At 29.5% G+C, this 21,887-nt stretch overlaps 6 protein-coding genes across 7 annotated transcripts; 4 read left to right on the forward strand and 2 right to left on the reverse strand.

Moving 5' to 3' along the window:
• The first annotated feature begins 15 nt into the window (after positions 1-15).
• Positions 16-10,046, forward strand: LOC122629375 (leucine-rich repeat-containing protein 15). Its single transcript, XM_043812754.1, has 5 exons — positions 16-748; positions 6,675-7,068; positions 7,192-7,506; positions 7,563-7,895; positions 7,977-10,046. Exons 2-5 carry the CDS (start codon positions 6,676-6,678, stop codon positions 9,336-9,338), a joined length of 2,403 nt encoding a protein of 800 aa, XP_043668689.1. The 5' UTR covers positions 16-748; position 6,675; the 3' UTR covers positions 9,339-10,046.
• On the reverse strand, positions 1,351-6,552 carry LOC122632679 (IQ and AAA domain-containing protein 1-like). Its single transcript, XM_043819797.1, has 9 exons — positions 6,322-6,552; positions 6,076-6,228; positions 5,856-5,992; positions 4,929-5,195; positions 4,342-4,646; positions 3,718-4,255; positions 3,273-3,625; positions 2,934-3,182; positions 1,351-2,195 (listed from the first exon to the last, which is right to left on the reverse strand). The coding sequence occupies exons 1-9, from the start codon at positions 6,465-6,467 to the stop codon at positions 1,743-1,745; spliced, it is 2,601 nt and encodes an 866-aa protein (XP_043675732.1). The 5' UTR covers positions 6,468-6,552; the 3' UTR covers positions 1,351-1,742.
• Positions 10,047-10,729: 683 nt separating the features above from the next.
• On the forward strand, positions 10,730-11,909 carry LOC122628196 (adenine phosphoribosyltransferase). Its single transcript, XM_043810211.1, has 5 exons — positions 10,730-10,878; positions 10,970-11,118; positions 11,252-11,483; positions 11,563-11,641; positions 11,730-11,909. The coding sequence occupies exons 2-5, from the start codon at positions 11,036-11,038 to the stop codon at positions 11,864-11,866; spliced, it is 531 nt and encodes a 176-aa protein (XP_043666146.1). The 5' UTR covers positions 10,730-10,878; positions 10,970-11,035; the 3' UTR covers positions 11,867-11,909.
• A 100-nt stretch (positions 11,910-12,009) lies between these two features.
• Positions 12,010-14,971, reverse strand: LOC122628202 (TBC1 domain family member 31). Its single transcript, XM_043810223.1, has 4 exons — positions 13,425-14,971; positions 12,885-13,351; positions 12,599-12,825; positions 12,010-12,513 (listed from the first exon to the last, which is right to left on the reverse strand). The coding sequence occupies exons 1-4, from the start codon at positions 14,811-14,813 to the stop codon at positions 12,221-12,223; spliced, it is 2,376 nt and encodes a 791-aa protein (XP_043666158.1). The 5' UTR covers positions 14,814-14,971; the 3' UTR covers positions 12,010-12,220.
• A 231-nt stretch (positions 14,972-15,202) lies between these two features.
• Positions 15,203-16,379, forward strand: LOC122628207 (DET1- and DDB1-associated protein 1). Of its 2 annotated transcripts, none has more exons than XM_043810238.1 (4): positions 15,203-15,508; positions 15,649-15,787; positions 15,880-15,950; positions 16,025-16,379. In XM_043810238.1, the coding sequence occupies exons 1-4, from the start codon at positions 15,506-15,508 to the stop codon at positions 16,130-16,132; spliced, it is 321 nt and encodes a 106-aa protein (XP_043666173.1). In that variant the 5' UTR covers positions 15,203-15,505; the 3' UTR covers positions 16,133-16,379. The 2 variants fall into 2 exon arrangements, with proteins under 2 accessions (XP_043666173.1, XP_043666182.1); XM_043810247.1 differs by having other exon boundaries at positions 15,205-15,508; positions 15,880-15,941.
• A 792-nt stretch (positions 16,380-17,171) lies between these two features.
• LOC122629265 lies at positions 17,172-20,669 on the forward strand. The gene is made up of 5 exons (XM_043812490.1): positions 17,172-17,439; positions 17,757-17,897; positions 17,993-18,192; positions 18,277-18,456; positions 18,541-20,669. The coding sequence occupies exons 2-5, from the start codon at positions 17,765-17,767 to the stop codon at positions 19,879-19,881; spliced, it is 1,854 nt and encodes a 617-aa protein (XP_043668425.1). The 5' UTR covers positions 17,172-17,439; positions 17,757-17,764; the 3' UTR covers positions 19,882-20,669.
• Positions 20,670-21,887: the final 1,218 nt, after the last annotated feature.

The following is a 21,887-nucleotide window of genomic DNA, read 5'->3' on the forward strand; positions in this document are numbered from 1 at the left end:
GCGTGGAAGGGGGGGGGGTGAGGTAGGAGGGGAGGAAGGTAGGCGCGAGGCGTACGAGCAGCAACGGAGATCTCAAGTGGGCGTAAGGGCCGAGAGAGAGAACGTCGTCTCGTGTTCCATACATGGCTATGCTATGTGGATACGCGGAGAGACACAGAGAGACGGACGGACGCAGGTTACCGGCAAGATACGTGGTCCCCACCGCATGGACACGGCGGAGGCGACACGTTTTCTCTCTCTCGGAGACTCCCAACGAACGACGGCATCGCATGGCTCGATGCACAGTGTTCCGTAGCACGACGTCCTTTCACGATCATCGTGATCGTGGTTATCGTGATCGTCATTGTCATCGTCATCGTCGTTGTCGTTGTCGTTGTCGTCGTCGTCGTCGTCGTGGTCGTCGTCGTCGTCGTCGTCAAATTTGTATTCAATTTCAAATACCTTCGATTTCGCGTCTTTTATACTCGCGTGTTGTTATCCGTTGAAAGGGAGACGATAATGTGTTCGTCATTACGTTCTCATCGGCGTTATTGCCGCTACTATATTCCCCTCCTCTTTATTTGTTTATTCTGAAATTCGCGCGCGACCTTCCAAGTGTCTACTCGTGCTTTTACGGAAGACGAGGAGAGAAGAAGGAGAAAAAGAAGAAGGAAAGAGACAAGAGGAAAAAGTAGAAGAAGAAGAAGAAGAAGAAAACAAATAAAAAGAAGATCATCGTCTTGGAACAACATACTACTACTATTCTCAGGTGTGTTCTCGCTTCTTTTTTCTTTTTCTCTCTGTCTCTCATCTACGTACTATGTACTTATATTCGCGCGGTATTCTATCGCGCCTGCGCGAAAAACCTACCACCTTTGTTGCGCGGGAAACGGTGTGCGTGTTACACAGGAAAGAGAAACTACAGGGGCAGATAAAGGACGAAGCGTAGCTTTACGCACACCATTGCAGATCTGTAGTGTGTAAAGGACGTCGAATCGTAAACAGGACATTTTTCCGCTCGTTTTCTTCGTATTCCATTCTACTCGTTTTACTTCTTGCAACTCACGACGAGAAGTGACTCGACTCGTCTACGACTATGATCGAACATTTCGATCGAGACTCTTATCCAAGAACGTAGAACGAACGAAAATATTCAACAGACTTCATTTCTATTTATATTCATTTGAAATTTACTTATCATTCCTCATCGATCATTTTAACCTATCGCTAATTAAATGCAGTCAAGACGGGGATTCAAGTTTCCTTAGCGAGATAATCCAACGCGACCTTTTTTTTATATCGATTATAATTTATTGTACATACATACGTGATAAATTCAATATTCTTGTTTTTTTTTTCTTTCTCTTTCTTTTTTCTCTCTTTTTTTTCTTTTCTTTTCTTTTCTTCTATTTTTTGTTCTTCTTTTATTCGACAGGATACAAGACTGAATATCATTTATTGATTTTGGACGTAAGTGAAATTTCTTGAGACATTTGAGATATAATATTTCAAACGAACAGATAAGAAATAATGAAGTCGATAAACACGTAACTTTCATGGTAACAACCTGCATCGATTCTTGATTGTTTTTTCAATGAATGCTCTCAGCGTTTTCAGCATCTCCAAAGATGAAAACCAGTTTCGCGTCCGGACTTCTTTAGAGCGTTGGAGAACGCCGGTACACAAGAGAAAGAAGAAACCATTCGATCTTTGATTTCTCGAATTTCTTTCAATCTGTTATATTTTTTCAATATTAGTTCTCTTTATCTCTTCTGCATTGCTTTCAAAGTAGCTATTTTATCTTGTTCTTTCTTCTCTGCAGCGATCATCTTTCTTCGTTTTTTAGCAAGAGGAATCTTATTCCCGAAATTTGTATATGTACTAATGATTTTTTCAGAGAATGGCTCGTATTTCCACACTTCTCCCATAATTTCCATTTGCGATAAAGGTTCGCGATTCAATATAATTCTTCTTTTAAGCGTTAATACGTTCTCGATAGATTTTCGTATAAATTCCAAAGGTATACCAATGGACATTTTAGCAAGACAAGAAACGTCTATGTTTCTATCTACCCCATGATATTTCATTAATAAATATTTGTAATACATGTATAGAGTATTGTAATCGGTGAGAGGTATCATTATAAATATATTGTGAGCTTTTATAAATCCACCTTTCGCTTTGTAAGGTTCGGAGGAAATAGTAAGGAACAAAATCTGAAAAATACAAATATCTAAATAAAACATTTTGAATAACGGAGTTTGTCTTGTAAAATTAAAGGAAAAAGATACTTATCTCTCTTATATACGCCTTTCTACGAAACAGGACGCGAATGTTAAGAAAAGAAGAAAAAAAAAAAAAAAAGAAAGAAAAAAGAAAAAAATCACGTCTTACGAGTGCTACGCCAGTGAGTAACAGTAACTGTCCGGAATTTCTGACACTCTAAATCCTACGTTAACTCGCTGCCACCTACGTTCTGGTCGTTCCATATACCGGTAGGAGGTGTTTCATTGATGACCAGCATCGGAACATCGAGGCGTTTGAAATAATAAAAGGAAAAAGTGTGTGTGTGTGTGTGTGTGTGTGTGAGAGAAAGAGAGAGAGAAAGAGAGAGAAAAGAGTCTTGCTTGACTGGACCCGTGGTACTCGCTTGACTGGAGTTCATTCATATTGAAGAAAGAGCAAAAATAAGAGCTTTTCTTTTTTTTCTTTTTATAAGTGGGCGAATACCAATCACATCGAGTTTGATATTTATTTTTTGATCGGATTTGAGAAAGTAGAAGGAATGGTTATTTTACATAAAACACCCATTCACAAAGTATAAAATAGAAAATAAATTCATCGTCAAGATTATATGGGATTAAATATTTTTTGCGAAGACGTTCGATTATAGGGATTTTTAATAAAGCGATAATGATTTTTGAAAAAGTTGATTAGAATGGATCTATTATTACCTGATCACCTGGTTTAATACTTTTGATAAATTTTTCATGATGTTTAACAAATCGTCTTGGTTGAATATATCGTTCGTTTAATGGAACTTTTTTCAACCATGGTTTCTCGCCACCATCAATAAATATCACGGAAGGTGCATAAAAGCGACTTAATTTGCCAATGATATCCATTAATCTTCGTTCATTTTTCTTACCAATATATTTATTAATCAACACCGATGGTGTCATGTCGAATAAGAGTGCACCAACCTATTGGGTAGAGTCAATATTTAATTAGTAGTTAGAGTATTACCTTCTATATACATACTAGATTTATTTTAAAAGAAATGGATATTTGACCTCCGAACAAATAGCATCGACTAGAAACGTTTTACCATATCCCGGTAAACCACAGATACAAATGGATCGTATTAAGGGTGCTATAGTATGTATTTCTTTAGAAGAGAGGGGTAATACACAGTATTCCATAATAATTTGTTTGATGTCCCCTAACCGATGATAATGGTCTTGAAATTCAGAATGTGCTTCGTAATTTTGGTAACCAATGTCACCGAACCAATCTTTCAGACTTCTTTCTGAATAATTTCGTATGATATCTTTTTGTACTAATTCTTTGAAAAGTTCGTCTATAGAAATATCACCCAAATGATCCTTTTTTGATCTGCGTTTTTTTCGACCCTTTTTTCGTCTTGCTAATTATAATTAATAATAATAATAATTTCTTTTTTGTTGAATCGATTATATCATTTCTATTAACGAATTATTTTTTCATGATAATACGTACGTGCAGTTGGCCTCTCTACAGGAATGACTACTTTACCGGAAGCATAATCTTTCAATAAAGCTTCGTTCAATTTCTCTAATTCGAGTCTCATAAGTTCGTCAACGATCAGTCGCATTTCAAATTGAAGTTCATAACAAAGTTTATCGGTTATTAAATCGAGATAAGGTTTTTGTAACGGATTAGAAGATTCATCTCGATAACTCCAATTTTCGATAAATTCATTATTAGCTGTTTCTAAACAGGTAAATAATGAAGTTTCCGGCATAAACCATCCTTCTACGACATGCTCCGTTTTTGGCTTTGGTTCCTTTGCTTTTTCTTGCTGTTTTTTGGATTTTGCATCTATCTTCTTTTGCATCTGTTGCATAAGATATTCTTCTGGTTCCATAGTCTGTCCGGTAACTATCAGAATGCTACCACCTAATTCTGCTCGTGGATAAACATCAAAATATCCAAGCGTATTATACCAGACGATGAACCATTCATGAATTTCATCAGTGATATCTTCTATTAATCCAGGCCCCACCATTTTTAATAACTTTGAAAAAATATATCATTAAAATATTTTTTTGGTTACTAATTGAAAAATAATCGTACTCATAATCTTATAATCAAAAACCTTACCCTAATAGATTCATCTTGGGTAATTTGTTCAGTTTCTGAGGCGTAAATTGGCATAATTTCTAATCTATTTTGAAAATTTTCTTCGTCTCTTTTAGAAATATCTTGAGGTTTCCAACTTGGAATCGTCATATCCAATAACTCTTCCAAATGATTGATTCTTCTTTTAAAATCTTTTCGAGCTGCATATCTTCTCCAAGCACGTTGTATGATGACAACAGCTTTATTATATGTTTCTTTATCGACTTTCGTTGATGCATTCGTCTCATCGATTTGAACTTTTTTTTTATATTTATACATAACTAGAGCTATGGTAAATTAAAAATATGAATTTAAAAAAAAATATCGTATTAAGGGATTACGTACATTTACTACGCCGAAAAATTCCCGCGCAATTTAATAATAATTATTAACGTTGAAGTTATTAATTTTTCAATTTATTTTATTTCCTTCTTGAAAAAAAAATTTCTAAAATACGTCAATTTTTCGGTGCCGACAACGTATTTTAAAAAAAGTAAGTTTAAGTATTTTTATGTTTTTTAAGAAAATAATGAATTATGAAATCAGATTTCTTTTTATCTTGAAATTACCTTCTTGACCAATACGACGTCCAACTCTAGCTCTTTCATGGCTTTGTATCAAAAGCACTGCGTCATACATAGCCTTTTCAGCACGTTCTCGAGCTTCTCGAGCTTCCCTAGCTTTCCTTTGCTCAGGTGTTTCTACTATAATTATCGCTGAGGTATCGGCAGCTCTGAGTCTTCTTCTACGTAATTGCATTTTCGACGGGGTATCTTCGATATCCATCAAACTAACCGCTGCCACTTGCGAAAGACTCCGTTCTCTTATTAAAAGAGCTGCGACATACGGTAGAATATATGATACATCTGACAGAATAGAATATCGTTCGTACTTTGAAACAAATTAGTAGATTTGGCTTATAAGTAATGTATATATATATATATAATATATTGTTTATATATAATTATATAGTATTGAGTTGCATTGATAAGAATTTTGTCAGATTTCGTCGAAAGAATTTTATCAGAATTTCGAATAAAAACTAAAAATAATATCGAAAATTGACCATCCGTATATTTTTCACATTTTTTTTTATTATATTGTTTTTATGTATAATTTTTAGTATACTGGTTTTATCAATATAAGTGATATCAGAATTTTTAATAAAGAAAAAAAAAACATTAAAGATCAGTCAACCTAATATTTTTCACTTTTTTATTATATTATTTTTTATGATATAATATATTATTCTTATATATAATTCTAATGTCAAAATTCCGAATAAAAGATTTAAATAATATAAAAAAATTGGTCAATCGAATATTTTTTTTTTTATTTTTTTTTTTATTATATTATTCTTCATAATATAATATATTGCTTTTATGTATAATTGCATGGTATTGAATGAGACAATATAAATGATGTTAAAATTTTTTGTAGAAACGTAGAAAAATATTGAAAATTGACCAATTTCAATTTTTCATTTTGAAACGTACGTTTTTCGGGCTCATATCTTTTTAACTCCTCGATTAATTTTCTACGTTCTAAAGCATGAGTTTTATCGACTATCAACATAGGGATATTTATGTCATCTGGCGTTAATTTTAATTGACATAAAAGATCATCTGTCCACCTTGATAATTCATAGACGATTTGTGATAATGAAAATTAAACTAACAATAAAAATTATCTTAAAATAAAATATATTTGATATACTGGAAATGAGAGCAATCTAATTTAACAACTTCTCCTTTGCACTGGAGCATTCGACCAATCGCACAATCAAGTATTCGTTTAATTAATTCTCGTTTTTGCGTTTGAATCATTTGATTATAACATATTATGAGTCTTCTTACCAAATCTCGATATCTATATATATATAGTAGATAGAGAAACGTAAGATTAAAAGAAATTTTTTTCGAACATATTTTCTCACGAAATATATTCAAATAGTTAATACACCTTATGTAAAGAGTTAGAGCATGATGTAAAGCATTTTCTCTGTGCTTTATAGGTTTGTGTTTTTGTAGATCTCTATCCAATTCCAATAATTTTTCCAAATCGCTTCTTGTGACGAGCCATACTTCATTGTAATAATCATGTGACATTGATTTTTAATTGATTTAAAAATTGGAAGTACCTACTTAAAAAATTTAGTTAATTAATTGTTAAATAGTTTGATTGCCAAAAAGGTTATTTTGACGAAAGAGTGATGAAATAATTGAAAATAATGAAGTTATAAAGAGATCGATTGTTCTATCGATATCAGTTGAATAATTCAGTTTTTTTATATCAATAATAATTATACTTTTCAGGATGCCGAGGATATTCCGAAGTTTAATAATTTTGGCCACAATCATGACAGCGTCGTGTTCCGACGCCAGGAACAATGAATCAACAATTAGGTCGTCTACGATGATGTCTACGACAACGTCTACTGTAACCACAAGTACAGATATAACAATGATAAATTCTACAATAATATCCATGGTAGATTCTATGTTGATAACGATGAATTCGAGAGAAAGCGTTGAGACCGTAACAACTTTGTCAAGTATTTCGAGTGAAAAAGATTCAAAGGAAGTTTCAACAACATCACTTATGTCCGACTCTGTTTGGGAATGTCCTAATATTACGAAAACAAGCGTTGAGTGTTCTTGCGATTTTCCACATACTCTTAGATGTACTGGTGAAAGAACAGCTTTACAAGTAATGCTAATTTTTATTATTATTATTATTAATAATATAATAGTTGTTGTTGTTGCTGCTGTTGTTGTTGTAAAATCTACTTGTTAAGAAAAATTTCATTTCTTTTTTGTTTGCTTCAAATAGGTGATTAGTGAACATTTAAAAAGTAGTAAAGCAGGAACCATTTCTCTTTTGGATGTAACAGTCACAGGAATTTCTATATTGCCAGCACGTTTCCTCGAAAATGTTGGCCTACATGGACTCGTTATTTCTAGCGGAGAACTGAGACGCGTTCATGAAAATGCGTTTACTGCTTTAGCTAAACCTCTTCAGGCTCTTGGACTGCCTAATAATCTTTTAGAAACAGTTCCAATATCGGCATTAAAGTATCTCGTTGGATTAGATCGATTGGATCTTTCTCATAATAAGTTAAAAACGTTAGAGGCAGATTCGTTCAACGTAAGTTTGTTAATGAACGATCGCGAGTATTATTTTATTTATATCGCTCGTTTCAGGGCTTGTCAAATTTAACGTATTTGGATTTATGCGATAATTTACTCTCACAATTATCACCGCAAGCTTTCGCGGCACTGCCAGAACTTCGATTTTTACGAATGCGAGGAAATCGGCTCAGTATTTCGGCTCTTTCGGCGTTAAGAGGTCTCAAGAATTTGGAAGAACTCGATCTTTCGAGTAATTTATTGTTGGGACCAATGGGCCCAAATCTTCTTCCATGGATGCCAAGTTTACATTTTCTTACTGTATCCGAGAATGAATTTATCAATGTGCAGCAGGGAGCATTAACCGGTGTTAGAAATTTAAGTTATCTTATCCTCAGTCATAACCAGGTTTGTAACATGAAAAGATAATCATATATGTATTTTGTTTTTGATCAATAAACGACAAAGTGTATATGTCTTATGTTTCAGATCGACGTCCTCGAGGATCACTCGTTCAAACATTTATCTACATTGACTAGATTAGATTTAGCTAATAATCGTATAGTGGATGTTTCGAGCGCGTCTTTGGCACATTTAGAAAAATTGACGACTCTAGATCTAACGCATAATTTTTTACGATCATTGACAGCTGATTTAGTAGTGCCATTAAAGAGTCTCGAAGATTTACGTTTAGACGACAACGAAATTACGATGGTCTCCAGTGACGTGCCGACCTCGAAGTTACGATTAAAGCGACTCTCTCTTTCCGATAATCCTTTGAACTGCGATTGTACTCTTTTAGAATTCGCCACTTGGTTAAGTAATTCGAGTTTAAGCGATGAGGATAAATCTTCTGCCGTGTGTGCCACACCACCTGCCTTGGAAAATGGAATTTTGACTCAAGTCTCGCCAGGAAGTCTTTTATGCGGAGAACCAACACCATCTATGACTAGAGTACCTCTTGCCACTTTAAAGGAATATCATTACGATGAATTAACTGGAATTAATCTTTTATGGAATATAGAACCTTGCACGGAACATTACACTTGTGACACCTTGATCGTTTACGAAACAGTAGGCGACAGCGAGGTTCAAACCGAGTCCAATCCTTTACATTGTGATTCTCGTATGATGAGAGATCCTTGTTCCTTGCCAGTAACCGCACCTCCATCGTTTAATTTACAGCTTGGTCATAAATATCGTTATTGCGTGGTACTGTTAATTCCAACAACTTACGACGACGTATCCCTTGGTTTAGGTTGTAGCGACGTTATAACGTTGAAAGAGACCAAACAAGAAGAACAACACGATCAGGAACCTTCAAGTACTAATTCTTTGGATGTCCGAATAACAGCGGTTCATGTTAACGTATCCGATCAAGGTTCTTTACACGTAGACGTCAGTCTATCACCTTCAAAAAAATCTGATGCTTCGTCCTGCGAAATCTCAATAGTTGTTTTCGATGCTGAAACAGCCATACATAAATGTAAATTGAATTGCAGTTCGGCATTTATCAATCTCGAAGTATTAGTGCCAGGTCGTTACAAAGTATGCGCCAGCTTAGACGAGCTTGCTAATATCGAATCAATCGCGTTTAGCATTATTGAGGACGATCGTGGTCGATCTCGATGCGTTGAGGTACAAAGTTTTAAACAGAATACAGAAGCCATCGTTTTATCTATCGTAGGAGCGACTTGTGCTCTCTTGATCGCGCTCGTTGTAATCGGTCGAAATATTGTACGAAAGGTCCGACATCCTAGAATTCAAACTCAATGCTTTTTACCTGCCCAGGAATTCGAAATTACGCATAAAGCGCATTATATTAAATTATTGGCCACGACCAAGGTCTGAACAATCGTTTCAGCACTTTTGAAACTGTTCCGTTTGATAAATTCATAAGTGGATCATCCATTGTATGGACCGATTTTCTTATTTGAATTTAATACCAAACACGATTTCAAAAACGAGCTGCTAGTCATAAAGAGAAATCGGAGATTTATATACGTCGTTGAGATGTATGTTGTATATCATAATTATCGATCTTTGTTTCTGATTATTACATAAACTTTATCAAGAGACATGTATACAGAGTGATAATGCGTTAAGGATTATTTAATACTGTATACCGGTAATTAACACTACAACATAGTGTTTGTACAAATGTACATTTTGTAATTCGCACAAAAAATGAAGATTTAGGAACGCGTAATGAGTTTATCTGAAAGCACTGCCATTTTTTAACATTCAGAATAATTAATCAAATGAAATACATTAGATATAGGGTTTGTTGTTGTTAAAGATTAAAAATAAGTCTTCGCAAGATCATTTTTATTGATTGAAATAATGAAGGGAAAGAATATATTTAAATGTCAAAGCATTCAAGGCAAATATATAAAGTATTTGGATGTAATATATTCACTGATTCACTGATTCATGTTTGTAAATATATTCTATAATCGTTTTCAAACGCATAAGCGTATTATACGCGTTGTTGAATGATAATAATACATAGTACTTATATAATTGTATCTTTAATATTTCCTTATTATTATTCCCTCTTAACATATTTTATAAAATATAAGATAGAATTTAATTAAAAATTTCTCCTATTATTAATAAATAATAAAAGTAAATCTTTTTTATATATACATATAAAATATATATATTGAAGAATATGTTGAAAATAGTACAAGCTGACTTCAGGTTATAAATCCTAATGTATTATAGAATGTTCGATATAACATTATACAAAAACATTATTACTACTTGAATATCGGTGATCACATATTTTGAACATTTCATAAAGTAACAAATATTTTCAATCAAAAAAATTTCCAAAGCAATTTTCTCGGAAACTATACACTCAAATATTTAAATTAAAGAAATAGCACCATTGTAAAAAGAATTAAAATATTTTTCAAATAATATGCCACTTGACTCCAGTTGTCATTGAAGATTTTCGAGAGGGTTAGTTCAAAGTAAATTTATGACAAAGATTTGTACCTTTCGAAAACAAAATTCACTTATTTGGGTGTTTATCGAAAAAATCTCTTTCAAAAATTCACAATAATCTATTCAACAAATCAAGAGACGTAAATAAAAAATATCGACGATTTAAAAAAGAATTTGGAAATTAACTTTTCTATTCTTTTCTAAGACAGCTGTTCACTCGAGATTTGTTTCGCATAACGCGATTTATATAAGGCGGCATTTCTATAGAATGTAATATCCGTCTTATACGAAATTTCCTGTATTACAATTATCTTCAAGTGGATCACGTGAAACTATTTTTCTTCTTGCTTTTTTCTTTGGTTTATTTATTTATTTTTTTTGTTCTATTCACAATTTTAAATGTGTCATTTATTGGACCTGTAATTGTGAAAGTGATTAAGTATGATAATGATGAAATAATATATAATTGTATAATAATAAATTAGATATATACAAACAAATAATCATATATTATTATGAATTCACATTAGAATAAAAGTTAAAACATTAGGAAGATTGGTTTATTTTTCTTGGGAAAAACATATATTTGTACAAAAATGGATAAAACTGAAAAATTGAAACTAGTCAAGAATACTATCAAGAGTTATGATAATTTTCCTACATATGGTGTTAATTTTCGGTAAGTCATATAAAATAAATTATATTAAATAAGATTTTTCATAAAATCTTATTTTCTTCCTTGTAAAATTATGCAATTTTTTCTCATTATTTTTTATCACATATATTATGTTGTAGAAATTACTTATTTTCAGAGATATATTCCCTGTATTCCAAAATACGTTAGCATTAAAAGCTTTGAGAGATCTACTAGTGGAACATGTTTTGTTCCTTGAAATTGATTTGATTGCAGGTTTGGATTCCCGTGGATTTTTACTTGGTCCAATGGTATGTATAGAAATTGATAAACCTTTCATACCAATCAGAAAAAAAGGGAAACTTCCAGGAAAGGTTTTAAGTCAGGACTATAGTTTGGAATACGGAGAGGTTAATTATATACAGTTTCTTAATTTTTGTTTTATTATTTGAATACATTTAATCTATATATATTTTATTAATTACATAGTCAACATTGGAATTACAAATGAGTAGCGTTAAAGAAGGTACCCGAGTGCTTATAATTGATGATTTATTGGCAACTGGAGGTAATAAGTTTTTTTATGCTTTTATCTATTGATTATTAATGTACATAATATTAAAATTTTTATTACATCGTAATATATTGTCATACAGGCTCTATAGGTGCTGCTATAAATTTATTAACAGCTGCAAACGTAAAAGTAGTAGAATGTTTAGTGGTAATAGAGTTGGTGGAATTAAAGGCACGAGAAAAATTCAATGTACCCATTTACTCAATTGTTCAATTTTGATGACAAAATAAAATTACACAGATATATAAAAATATATATAAAATCAAGGCACAAATTAATTTCATTATATAAAGCAGAAAATTTTCTATATATGAAATAAAATGCAAAAAAAATAAGTATTTCTTCTTTTTAAATATATGTACTTATATACATAAGAAACATACTTTTTAAAATATTATCATGCGAATTTACAATGATTTTAAAAATTGCGAATACCTATTTATGGTTTCCAAAATATAATATAAAAAATGTTATATTTATATTAAAATATATACTTACGTACATTTCAAATTACATACATACTTTCTACATGATTAAATTTCTTAGTAAATATTTAAGAATATAAATTCAAAATTAAATAATATTTACTGATGTATTGCATCTCAATGAATCTAAAACATCTTTTACTTCATCTTCTAGCTTAGCTACATCTCTTTGCAATTTTACACAATTTTTAAATTCCTTATCATCCAATGTTGTAGTATTTTCTGAATTCATACTACTATTTGTTTCTGATTCTAAATTTGCTATCAGATCAGAAAGTTTTCTTCCTACATATTTATATGGTATGTCTTTCATCTGTTCCATTATTTCATTTAATTCTAATTCCTTCTCGTGTAACTGTACTTGAAAACATTTTTTTACTTCTAAAAAAATAAAAATTTAATATCAAACTAATTATATACAATTTTTTGTGATTATTGTCAAATAATCAAATTATCAATATTTTACCATCAAGTCTATTTTTATGGACTTCCTTCATGAAAGCTTTTACTGCATCATGTAATCTTATTTCCTCTGTTAATACAACTTCTTGTTTGTATCTCTGCAAAATTTGTTTTTGTTTTTGAAGTTTGGGAACTTGTGAGATATTTAATTCTTCAGTAAGAAATTTTGGATAGTCTTCTAATACAAGTGGAGGATATGGTCCTTCCTCGGGTAATTGAATCAACTTGTTTCTAAAAGAAAATATAATAATATATATGAAAATATAAATATAAATTCATGATTATAATACCTAAGATAACGATTCGGATGTAGTCGATATGGGATATTTTGATCAAGGTTTTGTGCTATTTTTAATAACTCCTTAGCTCTAACATGTCCTTGCGTCCTATAGAAATGCTTTAAATCTTCAGCTCTATGTAACATGAAGATAATATTACGTGAGCAAATGCTATAGGCAATAACACACATAAGAAAAAGAGTAGGTGTTTGAAAAGATAACAAATGGTCCCACAAAATAAGCCACTCATCACCAGATAATACTTCGCTCATTGTGGTCTGCAATAATGGCCATGCATATTCAATAGATGTTATACCACGTTCGCAAAAGACATTTAGCAGTTGTGGATCTGCTCTCAAAAGAATATTTTCGATAATACCCAAAATATTTAAAGGTGGTAAGGGATGGTATTCAAACCATTTTTGACAATAATTTATAAGTATATTTAAAGTAAGCTCCAAAGCAAATAGTTGATCTTTCTGAAATAAATATACAAATATATAACAGAGAATTATATAGACATATAATAGACATAAGATATAAAAATATTACCTGTGATACCACAAGAAATGGAAATATTAAATTTGGCAAAAATGAAGTTTGAGCAAGTAAAGGACACCATTGTATTAAACATTCTATTATTGTAGTTAATAATGATGCTTTATTACGATCAGCTAAATGGTAATTTTTAAGAAAACTTATGGTAACTGTTCCTTGTGTTGTATTATTGATTAAAGAGATGAATGCAGTTTTATTAGCTGGAAGTTTTAATATTGTAGACCATATAAGATGACGATATTTGTCAGGAAATCTTCCAAATTCTTGTAAAATTAGTAATAATCTATCTAAACGTAGTTCTTGTTTTATACTTTGTCTGATACATTGGAGATGTTCATTTATTTTGTGAGCTTGAGGTCTACATTTTTTTTCTAATTTTTCTGTGCGTTTGGATTCTTGAGGGAACAATTTTTCACAAAATGTCAATTTCAAGAGTCCTTGTTTTTCAATAATTATTATGTACCTACCATCTGAAGAAACTACAATTTTTTTAATGTTATTGATTACGTGTGTCTTATCAATAAAACAAGACAAATTTAAATCAAGAATGTGCAGTGTGCAATTTGATGAAATAACTGCTACAATTTTATTGGCACCACTATCTAATGGCAGAGGTACAATGGACATTTTTTTTACACCAATGAATTTCTCTGGTAAACTCAAACTTTTTATCATATTCCAATTATATGTATTTAAAATAATAATTTTATTTTGAGTACTGGCTATTATCATAGCTCTTCCATTTTGTATAAAAACAAAGTCTTTTACATTACGTATACCAAATTTCTTTATATCTAATTTTGTATCAGTATCTAACTGATTAAACATCCAAGTTTGTATGCTATCATTGTGATATAATACAACAATATGACCTAAGCTTGATAAACTTGCTTTCTTTACAGATACATTTGTAGTATTGATATGTAATTGGTGTACTCTACTGAAAGATTTTAAATGCCATATTATAACTTCTTTATAAGAACACGTTAAGCAGTAATCCTTATAAAAAGAGATATTTGTTGCTGGTAATTTATGCCCTGATATTAAACAAAATTCATTGATATTTGCATGTATCTTCATAAGCTTTATATCAGCTGTGGTAAGACCTATTATTATCTCGCTATTGTTCATAGAATTGAATGCTACAAAACAAGCTTGTCCTATCATACCAAGTTTCTGATAACATGGATGTATGTTTGTTAAGTCGACGTGATAAGCTATACCTTTGGAGTTTATTGCTATCAATTGTTCATTATTACAGTCAAATGCTGCTTGGACAAAATTTATTCGTACAAGGCATTGTTTTTCATCAGTAACTGATTCTGATTCCAATTCATACCAATCATTATTCTTTTTCAATTTAACCCACTTCCTGCAATGCATGATAGCTTTATGCAATGATAAAGCTAAACAACGATAAAGTATCCGTAATTTTGAAATGTAATTTATTGGTTATTTTCATCTTTATACATAGTATTATATTTCATTGATATTTCATCGATTTCATTCGCTATATATAAGTGTTGATAATAATAATTAATGTCTGAAGAACCTTTATATTGAGATTGTCAGTTTTGTTGATAAACATTCGACGCGTCACATTGACATTGGAACATATGTTACTCTGCTTTCATAAAATATCTACAGGATGCGCAACACGTATGCGTATGTGCAGTCAAGTATACAACGGAAACGAAGATTTTTTATTGGTTCTTCTTTATCTATAGATAAGTTTGTAACGTCGATACACGTTAAGAAAATTGATGAAGTACATTGTGAGCCTCGGTAGCGACTGTTTCTTTTTCGCCTCGAAAAATATATTATCTGTTTTCGTTAAACTCTTTTTATCGAGTTTGTAAATAATATTTTGATGGATAAAAAATGGTTTCTACGAGATTTTTAACATTTTATGTTTAGTATGTCGACCTACGAGCTAGTCAATACATATTCCGTGTTTAGTTGAAGACGACAGTTTAATAATTCCTTTTACATGAATTAGATTATTCTCAACGTTTTTTTCTCTGGCTGTGCAAGGATTTTAACGTACTAATATCAGGATTTTTAACTTTTTCACAATGGTAAGAAAAAATGTATTTATTCTTACAAACGATGTATAGTTTTGTAGTTTTATTATTTGAGGTTATGATGACTAAATTTATTGAAAAAAAAAAAAAGATTTTTCTGTTTAATATTTATATTAAAATATTATCGTATATAGTCTGTCGCAGAATTTCTAAAGGGACTTCCTTCACATGATGAAAATAACTTTGCCAATTTTCATACTGACAATGGAAATCGAACCTGTGTTAAAAGGCCGTCGGTCTACCTTCCTACTAAAGATTATCCACCTGAACAAAGTATGTTCTAAATTTAATTTACTTAAAAATATAATTATAAGTAATTATAATTAAAATTACTAATAATTTTTAATCTTTCAATCCATTTATAGTTATAGTTACAGAAAAGACAACTATACTTCTTAGGTATCTTCATCAACAATGGGATAAAAAGGTATCGCAAGTATGTGATAAAAGGCTATATTATAATAGTTAAAAAAAAATGTGATTTACATTTATAAATATCAAATGTTGTAGAATCCAGATAAGAAAAGAGAATTTTTATCAGCTAATGGTGATGTACAAGATGAAGGTGCTACAATTCGTATTAAAAGGCCACGTCTAGATCTGAATAATACCCTTTAAATGACACCGCACATCCTTACTTTCTATCTACAACAGCATACATTTATACGTACCTTAAGGAAGTAATATAATATGGTATTAGTAATTACACTTTTTGTTTTGAAATCATAAAATTATATCATTTTATTCTGTAAAAATCTTTCATAGCATCATCTTATTACTATAATTTTACTGAAAATATATGTTACATATATTATTTGTATTGTTAAAGTAAAAAATTTGGCCGTTAATATATTTCTAAACAATATATGTAAACAGCCATATTATCTTTTACAGTGGCTTCTAATATAGATCCTACATAATTATCTATATTAAATATTTTAAATAATATCTACAGTAAGAAAAAAAAAGAAATATTTATTATGTCAGCCACATATTTTATTTTAAACTTCCATTGTTTAGTAACATGTAAAAACATTGAGCAAAAATATCAATTGCAATTTGTATAACATGTTACTTTTTTGTACATTTTTTTAATATTAACAAAATAGGAAGAATTTTACATATAGATTTATATTATATTATATGTTCGAAAATTAAGAATCGATCATGCTTTGTAAGATTTATCATTAAAGCATTTATTTAAAATTAATATAATGTATGATGCAATTTATTTTTTAAATTTATTATAAAAATGATTTACTATGTATTATTAATACCAAAGGTATCTTGATAACAAAATTATTGTTTTACAATATAATTTTTTTTATCTAGCAAATATATCATAGATTATTGTTAAAATAAACGAAATTTAATAACACTATAAAGATATAAAAAGTATAATAGACCTGAACAAGTTATATTTATTTTTTAAACATTTTTTATCTATATAATTAATTATCTAAAGATTTTAATATTTAATTATATTATTGGGATATTTACTGATAGTTACTGCATATTAGATAATAATTTTTAATAAATAGTAGATCAAATTCGTAATACATTAGTATGAGCATTACAAGAAAATATATTTCAAACAATAAGATTGGACAAATCCAAAAATTTAAAACGAACTTCTATCTCTACGATACGATTGGTTTATGCATTCGACGTACATAACATAACCAAAAAAAGTTACATAGCAAAATATTTACTGCTATTTTTTGAGTGATACAAAATGTTATTTAGTTATAATAAATTTGATAAATCGATGTATTTGAAATGGGACATCGTGCAAATGAGAAAGATATAATGATAGCTCACCTAGAAAATCCCGTGGCACCTCTTCTATATATAGGATTTATTTTTAGGTTGGAGCTAGCCATAGTTCGTATCAAGAATCTGTTTCAACGTTGAATTTCTAGGAGGTTTGTTATAAATACGATTATAGTACGCCTGTAAATAAACAATGTATTTTCTATTTTATTATTTTATTGTTATTTTACAAAAAATATATAATTACCAGACTTGATAAAATTTTGCAACATTTTGTGTAAGAAAGAAAATTGTAATTAGGTATAAATTATAGATTCTAACAAATATCTATATTTATATTTAGTCAACTAATTTTTATTTAAAATAGAATTTTTTTAATTAAATTAATTACTTACTTTATCTTATGATACAAGTAGATAGAATTAAATTGACGATTGATGTGATGTAATATATGTATTTATTATCTTAGAAATAAAAATGGCAAATGACTTAATTCTTCGGGGTAAAGACAAACTCCATGAAATTAGTATGAAATTAGAACAAAGTCATCTGGCTTATCTACAAACTGATGATAGTCCTTTAAAATTAGATCAACGTCGTAAACTAGAAGGTATAGATATATAATAAAAGATGGTATATTTTAGATTCTATCGTAAAATGATAAAAAAATTTTGTTAATCACAGATATTTTTATTATATTTTTAGGATTTATCAAGGAGTACCTCTACCTTGTTCCTAATGAAAGTAAATATATGTTTCATGAAACAGCAGATATTTTACGTAGATCCGCTGCTACATTACAAGATTTTAGCGGTTACAGAGCTGCCACTGCTTGGAGTGCTATTTCTTTATACGCTGCAAATCTTGTTGCACAACCTTGGAGAAAAGAGTATAGGATATTACGGGTTAGTATATATATCATATACTTTATATATAATTTTTTTATTTCTTTTATAATGTTCTTGTAAAGTTAAATTTGAATTTTATAGATTTACAGTGGATTTTACAAACATGAAGTACAAGCTAATTTAATAGGAGCAGAATTGATGTTTGAACAGATGGGATATAAACATGCAGGCAGGGAAGTGCTTGTTTTAGAAGGTCCGATAGATCCAGATAAAGTAACTAATGTTAGTAGAGATGCGATAGTGGCTTTTGTAGAATGTCAGGTATTATTTTTATGTATCTATCATTATTGTATCATTTAAATTTGTAGTTATATGTGTTATTTAGAAATTGAAATTTGTTTGCAGGTTTTAAAACAGATATGGGAATGTGTTTCAAAGAATTATACAATATCTTGGCTAGAGGTTCTGGAATTCCGTGAGAATCATGTTGGAACTCCTGAACAAGCTATCAGAGCTTTGAATCAACGTTTTCTGGAAAAATTACACCAAAGTCGTGTAAAAGTTGATATGTATAGAAACTATCATTATCCACAACTTGCAACCATGAATACAGTACCACCACCTATTAATTATCATATGCCATCTAATAATTACAGTATACCACCATGTCCCTCAGACTATAGATGTATTAATGATGCAAATGTGATATCTAAAAATTACCATTATTTTAATTCAATGGATCATGGCATGCTAAATTGTTATGGTACATATGGATGTATGCCACCTGGAAATAAATGTGGTAATATTTATAATAATCCCTATTATCCTACAGTACAAGCATATACAACAAGAGTACCTGCAAACAGGCTAGTAGAGCTTAATATGCCACTTCCAGTCGAGAATTACGATAAAACGTGTAGAAAATCATCGCAAAGAACTTTTAATATGGACGAAGTGGATTTTCATAAAAGGCAGCCTATTGATTCGGATTATGATTATGCTAAAGTTGATAAAAAATATATAAAACCATATTCGAACATAGAGAAGAATACACATGAAAGTTGGGACTTTGTTTATAAAAATTTAGAAAGTCAGGGATATTCAAAGGATCTTGGTGATAGAGAAGATATTTTAAATAAAACAGAGCCAGATTTAGGATTCCTCAAGCAGAAGCCATTAAGGTCTTCTGAAAACGAAGAAAAGTATTGTATTTATCGATTGGAGAAAGAAAAAAGTGGAAGAGATGTAAAAGATATTAACAATCATATCACAAATGGACGAAAACACCATCATGATACATTATCAATTAAAAAGAAATCTTCTTCTTTTGATTTATCAGATTCAAATAGATATCATAATGATACTACAATAGAAAATCAGTCATATTTATATGGTACAGTGAAAAAACATGATAGTCGAATTTTACCCATACAACGATCGCATCATTCGTCTGAACAGATTTCAAGGATTACCAATTCAATTAATAATCTGGAATTGTCAGAATCCAAAAAAGAAACTAATAGCGAAGATAAAAATAAATGGAATTGTGCAACTTGCACCTTCTTAAATTCACCTAAGAGAGAAATTTGTGAAATGTGTATGAAATCTAAATTTAAAGGAAATGAAGATAAACCACTAGCAAGTGGTGGTAAAGAATGCCCAAAGTGTACATTAGTAAATGAGAAAAATGTTTCTGTCTGTGAAGCGTGTAATACAAGTTTGAAAGATTCTCCAACTTACATATAAAAGCATTGTCTCTTTATAAAAAGGTAATATTTTATTTCTGAATATGATTTACTTATGAGGAGAAGTATATGATTTATATGGTCCTTGCAAAAAAAGATGAAGTTATTTCCAAATTAAGACAAACATGTGTTAATATTATCTACATATAGACTTCAGTTATAACGTAAAAACCTTTAGAAAGTATTGTTATGTAATATACTACTTAAATATTTAAATTTGAAGTAGGGAAAATATGAAGTTATTTACTTTAATTTCTAATGTGCAAATAGGCTTGTGATATCAATATATTAGTATTATTATACTGATGTGGTGGCCTATAAAATATCTCTAATATGATTAATACAAATCTAAAATATAGACGAACTATGATATTACACACATGATTATACAGAAGTTAATTTCATATTAAACTTTTAAAGAGATTTTTATTGTATTACTCTACTTTATTTATTTAATGAAGAGTAGTATATATAGAAAATCTCGTTTAAAAATATAAACATTAACTAGTAACTTTCTTATGTGCTTATAATGATTAATTTTTCAGGCTTCTATTAGTTAATATATAACTGTAGCATTATTAATAATAATGGAATGTAGTTACTTTTCACACATGCCATATATTATCATATAATAACTTATAAAATAATTTATTGCACAATAATTGGGGTAAAACTCCTTGTTATGTAGTGATGAAGACTATTGAAGATGAGTTGCCTTGATTGTACAAGAATCTAAAAATGTAACCACTGTTATCTTAAAGAATGCCAAATAGATGCAATATCTGTTTATTTTATTAATATGCCATTACAATTAAAGACATGACTGGGGAACGTATAAAAAAATAGTTTATATACTGTTGGAAATTATCTAAATCAATTTTTTATATAAAAAAACGACTTGGTATTGAAATTCAATAAGATATTATTTATTAAAATTATTGTCTCTAAGATGAAAATATAATAGCTGTTAAATGAAATTGTGTAATAATAGAAGCTATTTAACAAATCATCAAAAACAAGATTATCAGATTGTAAAATTATTAGACTTTTCAAATGTTATTTATTGTTTATTTATTTAATTTATATACAAGCTGGGTATACTTCCAACAATTCTAAATTTTTATTATATTGAGTGGTTAAATAAGGCCTAGTACAGGAAATATTAATGATTTTTCTTGATATGATCTTTAAAAATAACTTTTTAAATATATACTTTATAGCACAGTAAGATTAACATAAAAAGAAATATAAATGAGAAGTCATAAAATATTAGAGATCTAGATATATTTGCATATATATATAGTTTTCTTTAATAATTTATTTTTTTTTTGGTATAACATTTTGTTTAATATTGCAATCATATTTTATATATAAATTGTTTAATTTATTCAATATTGTCATAATATAATACAGTAAAAATCAATTTTTTTTTTTAGCAATTTGTTGCTCTGCTTTAGAATACTTGCTTAAGAGATTTAAAGTTTAAATAACGAATAATAAAATAACATATATTACATTATAATGCATATTCAAACATTCCTCATTTACCTGATTTATTTGAGCTTAATTCTATTTATTTATGCATATTTATGTTGATATATTAGAAGTTATAATATTTGTTGTTTTCTTTTAAGACAATCATATGTGACTTTTTAGGATTTAAAAATATCTATGTTTTTGTCATTATATCTTTACGAAATTTATTTGTAAAATATGACTAAAATGAGTAAATAGTTATAAATATATTATTTTGTATTAATAATTTTGTTAATTTCTTAGCTTGAATTGATGAAGATATTGCTTAAAATTGAATGTTCTTTTGTTAGAGAAATAAGACTATGTATTTAAGAAAATATGTGTGTTTCCACTTTCTTTTTAATTTGCATAATTCAGGTGCTTAATAAGTTATACCAAATTTCTGAAGTTTGTTAGATTTAGTAATTGACAAGTAACATATATACATAGACAAGTTTGATATAAAATTAGAAGAAAATTATTTTATCAATA

Source organism: Vespula pensylvanica, chromosome 1 (assembly GCF_014466175.1).
Source record: "Vespula pensylvanica isolate Volc-1 chromosome 1, ASM1446617v1, whole genome shotgun sequence".
NCBI classification, from domain to species: domain Eukaryota; kingdom Metazoa; phylum Arthropoda; class Insecta; order Hymenoptera; family Vespidae; genus Vespula; species Vespula pensylvanica.

What these genes read in the sequence shown, in the direction of transcription:
- LOC122629375 (XM_043812754.1), top strand. Translation starts at nt 6,676, where the DNA reads ATGCCGAGGATATTCCGAAGTTTAATAATTTTGGCCACAATCATGACA. An exon ending in GTGAAAGAACAGCTTTACAA is followed by an intron (nt 7,069 to 7,191) that starts GTAATGCTAATT and finishes TGCTTCAAATAG; the next exon opens with GTGATTAGTGAACATTTAAA. An exon ending in TAGAGGCAGATTCGTTCAAC is followed by an intron (nt 7,507 to 7,562) that starts GTAAGTTTGTTA and finishes CGCTCGTTTCAG; the next exon opens with GGCTTGTCAAATTTAACGTA.
- LOC122628207 (XM_043810238.1), top strand. An exon ending in AGATTATCCACCTGAACAAA is followed by an intron (nt 15,788 to 15,879) that starts GTATGTTCTAAA and finishes ATCCATTTATAG; the next exon opens with TTATAGTTACAGAAAAGACA. An exon ending in GGGATAAAAAGGTATCGCAA is followed by an intron (nt 15,951 to 16,024) that starts GTATGTGATAAA and finishes CAAATGTTGTAG; the next exon opens with AATCCAGATAAGAAAAGAGA.
- LOC122628196 (XM_043810211.1), top strand. Translation starts at nt 11,036, where the DNA reads ATGGATAAAACTGAAAAATTGAAACTAGTCAAGAATACTATCAAGAGT. An exon ending in ATAGTTTGGAATACGGAGAG is followed by an intron (nt 11,484 to 11,562) that starts GTTAATTATATA and finishes TTAATTACATAG; the next exon opens with TCAACATTGGAATTACAAAT. An exon ending in TGATTTATTGGCAACTGGAG is followed by an intron (nt 11,642 to 11,729) that starts GTAATAAGTTTT and finishes ATTGTCATACAG; the next exon opens with GCTCTATAGGTGCTGCTATA.
- LOC122628202 (XM_043810223.1), bottom strand. Translation starts at nt 14,813, where the DNA reads ATGCATTGCAGGAAGTGGGTTAAATTGAAAAAGAATAATGATTGGTAT. An exon ending in CATCCGAATCGTTATCTTAG is followed by an intron (nt 12,826 to 12,884) that starts GTATTATAATCA and finishes ATTTTCTTTTAG; the next exon opens with AAACAAGTTGATTCAATTAC. An exon ending in CCATAAAAATAGACTTGATG is followed by an intron (nt 12,514 to 12,598) that starts GTAAAATATTGA and finishes TTATTTTTTTAG; the next exon opens with AAGTAAAAAAATGTTTTCAA.
- LOC122632679 (XM_043819797.1), bottom strand. Translation starts at nt 6,467, where the DNA reads ATGTCACATGATTATTACAATGAAGTATGGCTCGTCACAAGAAGCGAT. An exon ending in ACGTCGTATTGGTCAAGAAG is followed by an intron (nt 4,647 to 4,928) that starts GTAATTTCAAGA and finishes AATTTACCATAG; the next exon opens with CTCTAGTTATGTATAAATAT. An exon ending in TCGATGCTATTTGTTCGGAG is followed by an intron (nt 3,183 to 3,272) that starts GTCAAATATCCA and finishes TCTACCCAATAG; the next exon opens with GTTGGTGCACTCTTATTCGA.
- LOC122629265 (XM_043812490.1), top strand. Translation starts at nt 17,765, where the DNA reads ATGGCAAATGACTTAATTCTTCGGGGTAAAGACAAACTCCATGAAATT. An exon ending in AAGAGTATAGGATATTACGG is followed by an intron (nt 18,193 to 18,276) that starts GTTAGTATATAT and finishes TGAATTTTATAG; the next exon opens with ATTTACAGTGGATTTTACAA. An exon ending in TGGCTTTTGTAGAATGTCAG is followed by an intron (nt 18,457 to 18,540) that starts GTATTATTTTTA and finishes ATTTGTTTGCAG; the next exon opens with GTTTTAAAACAGATATGGGA.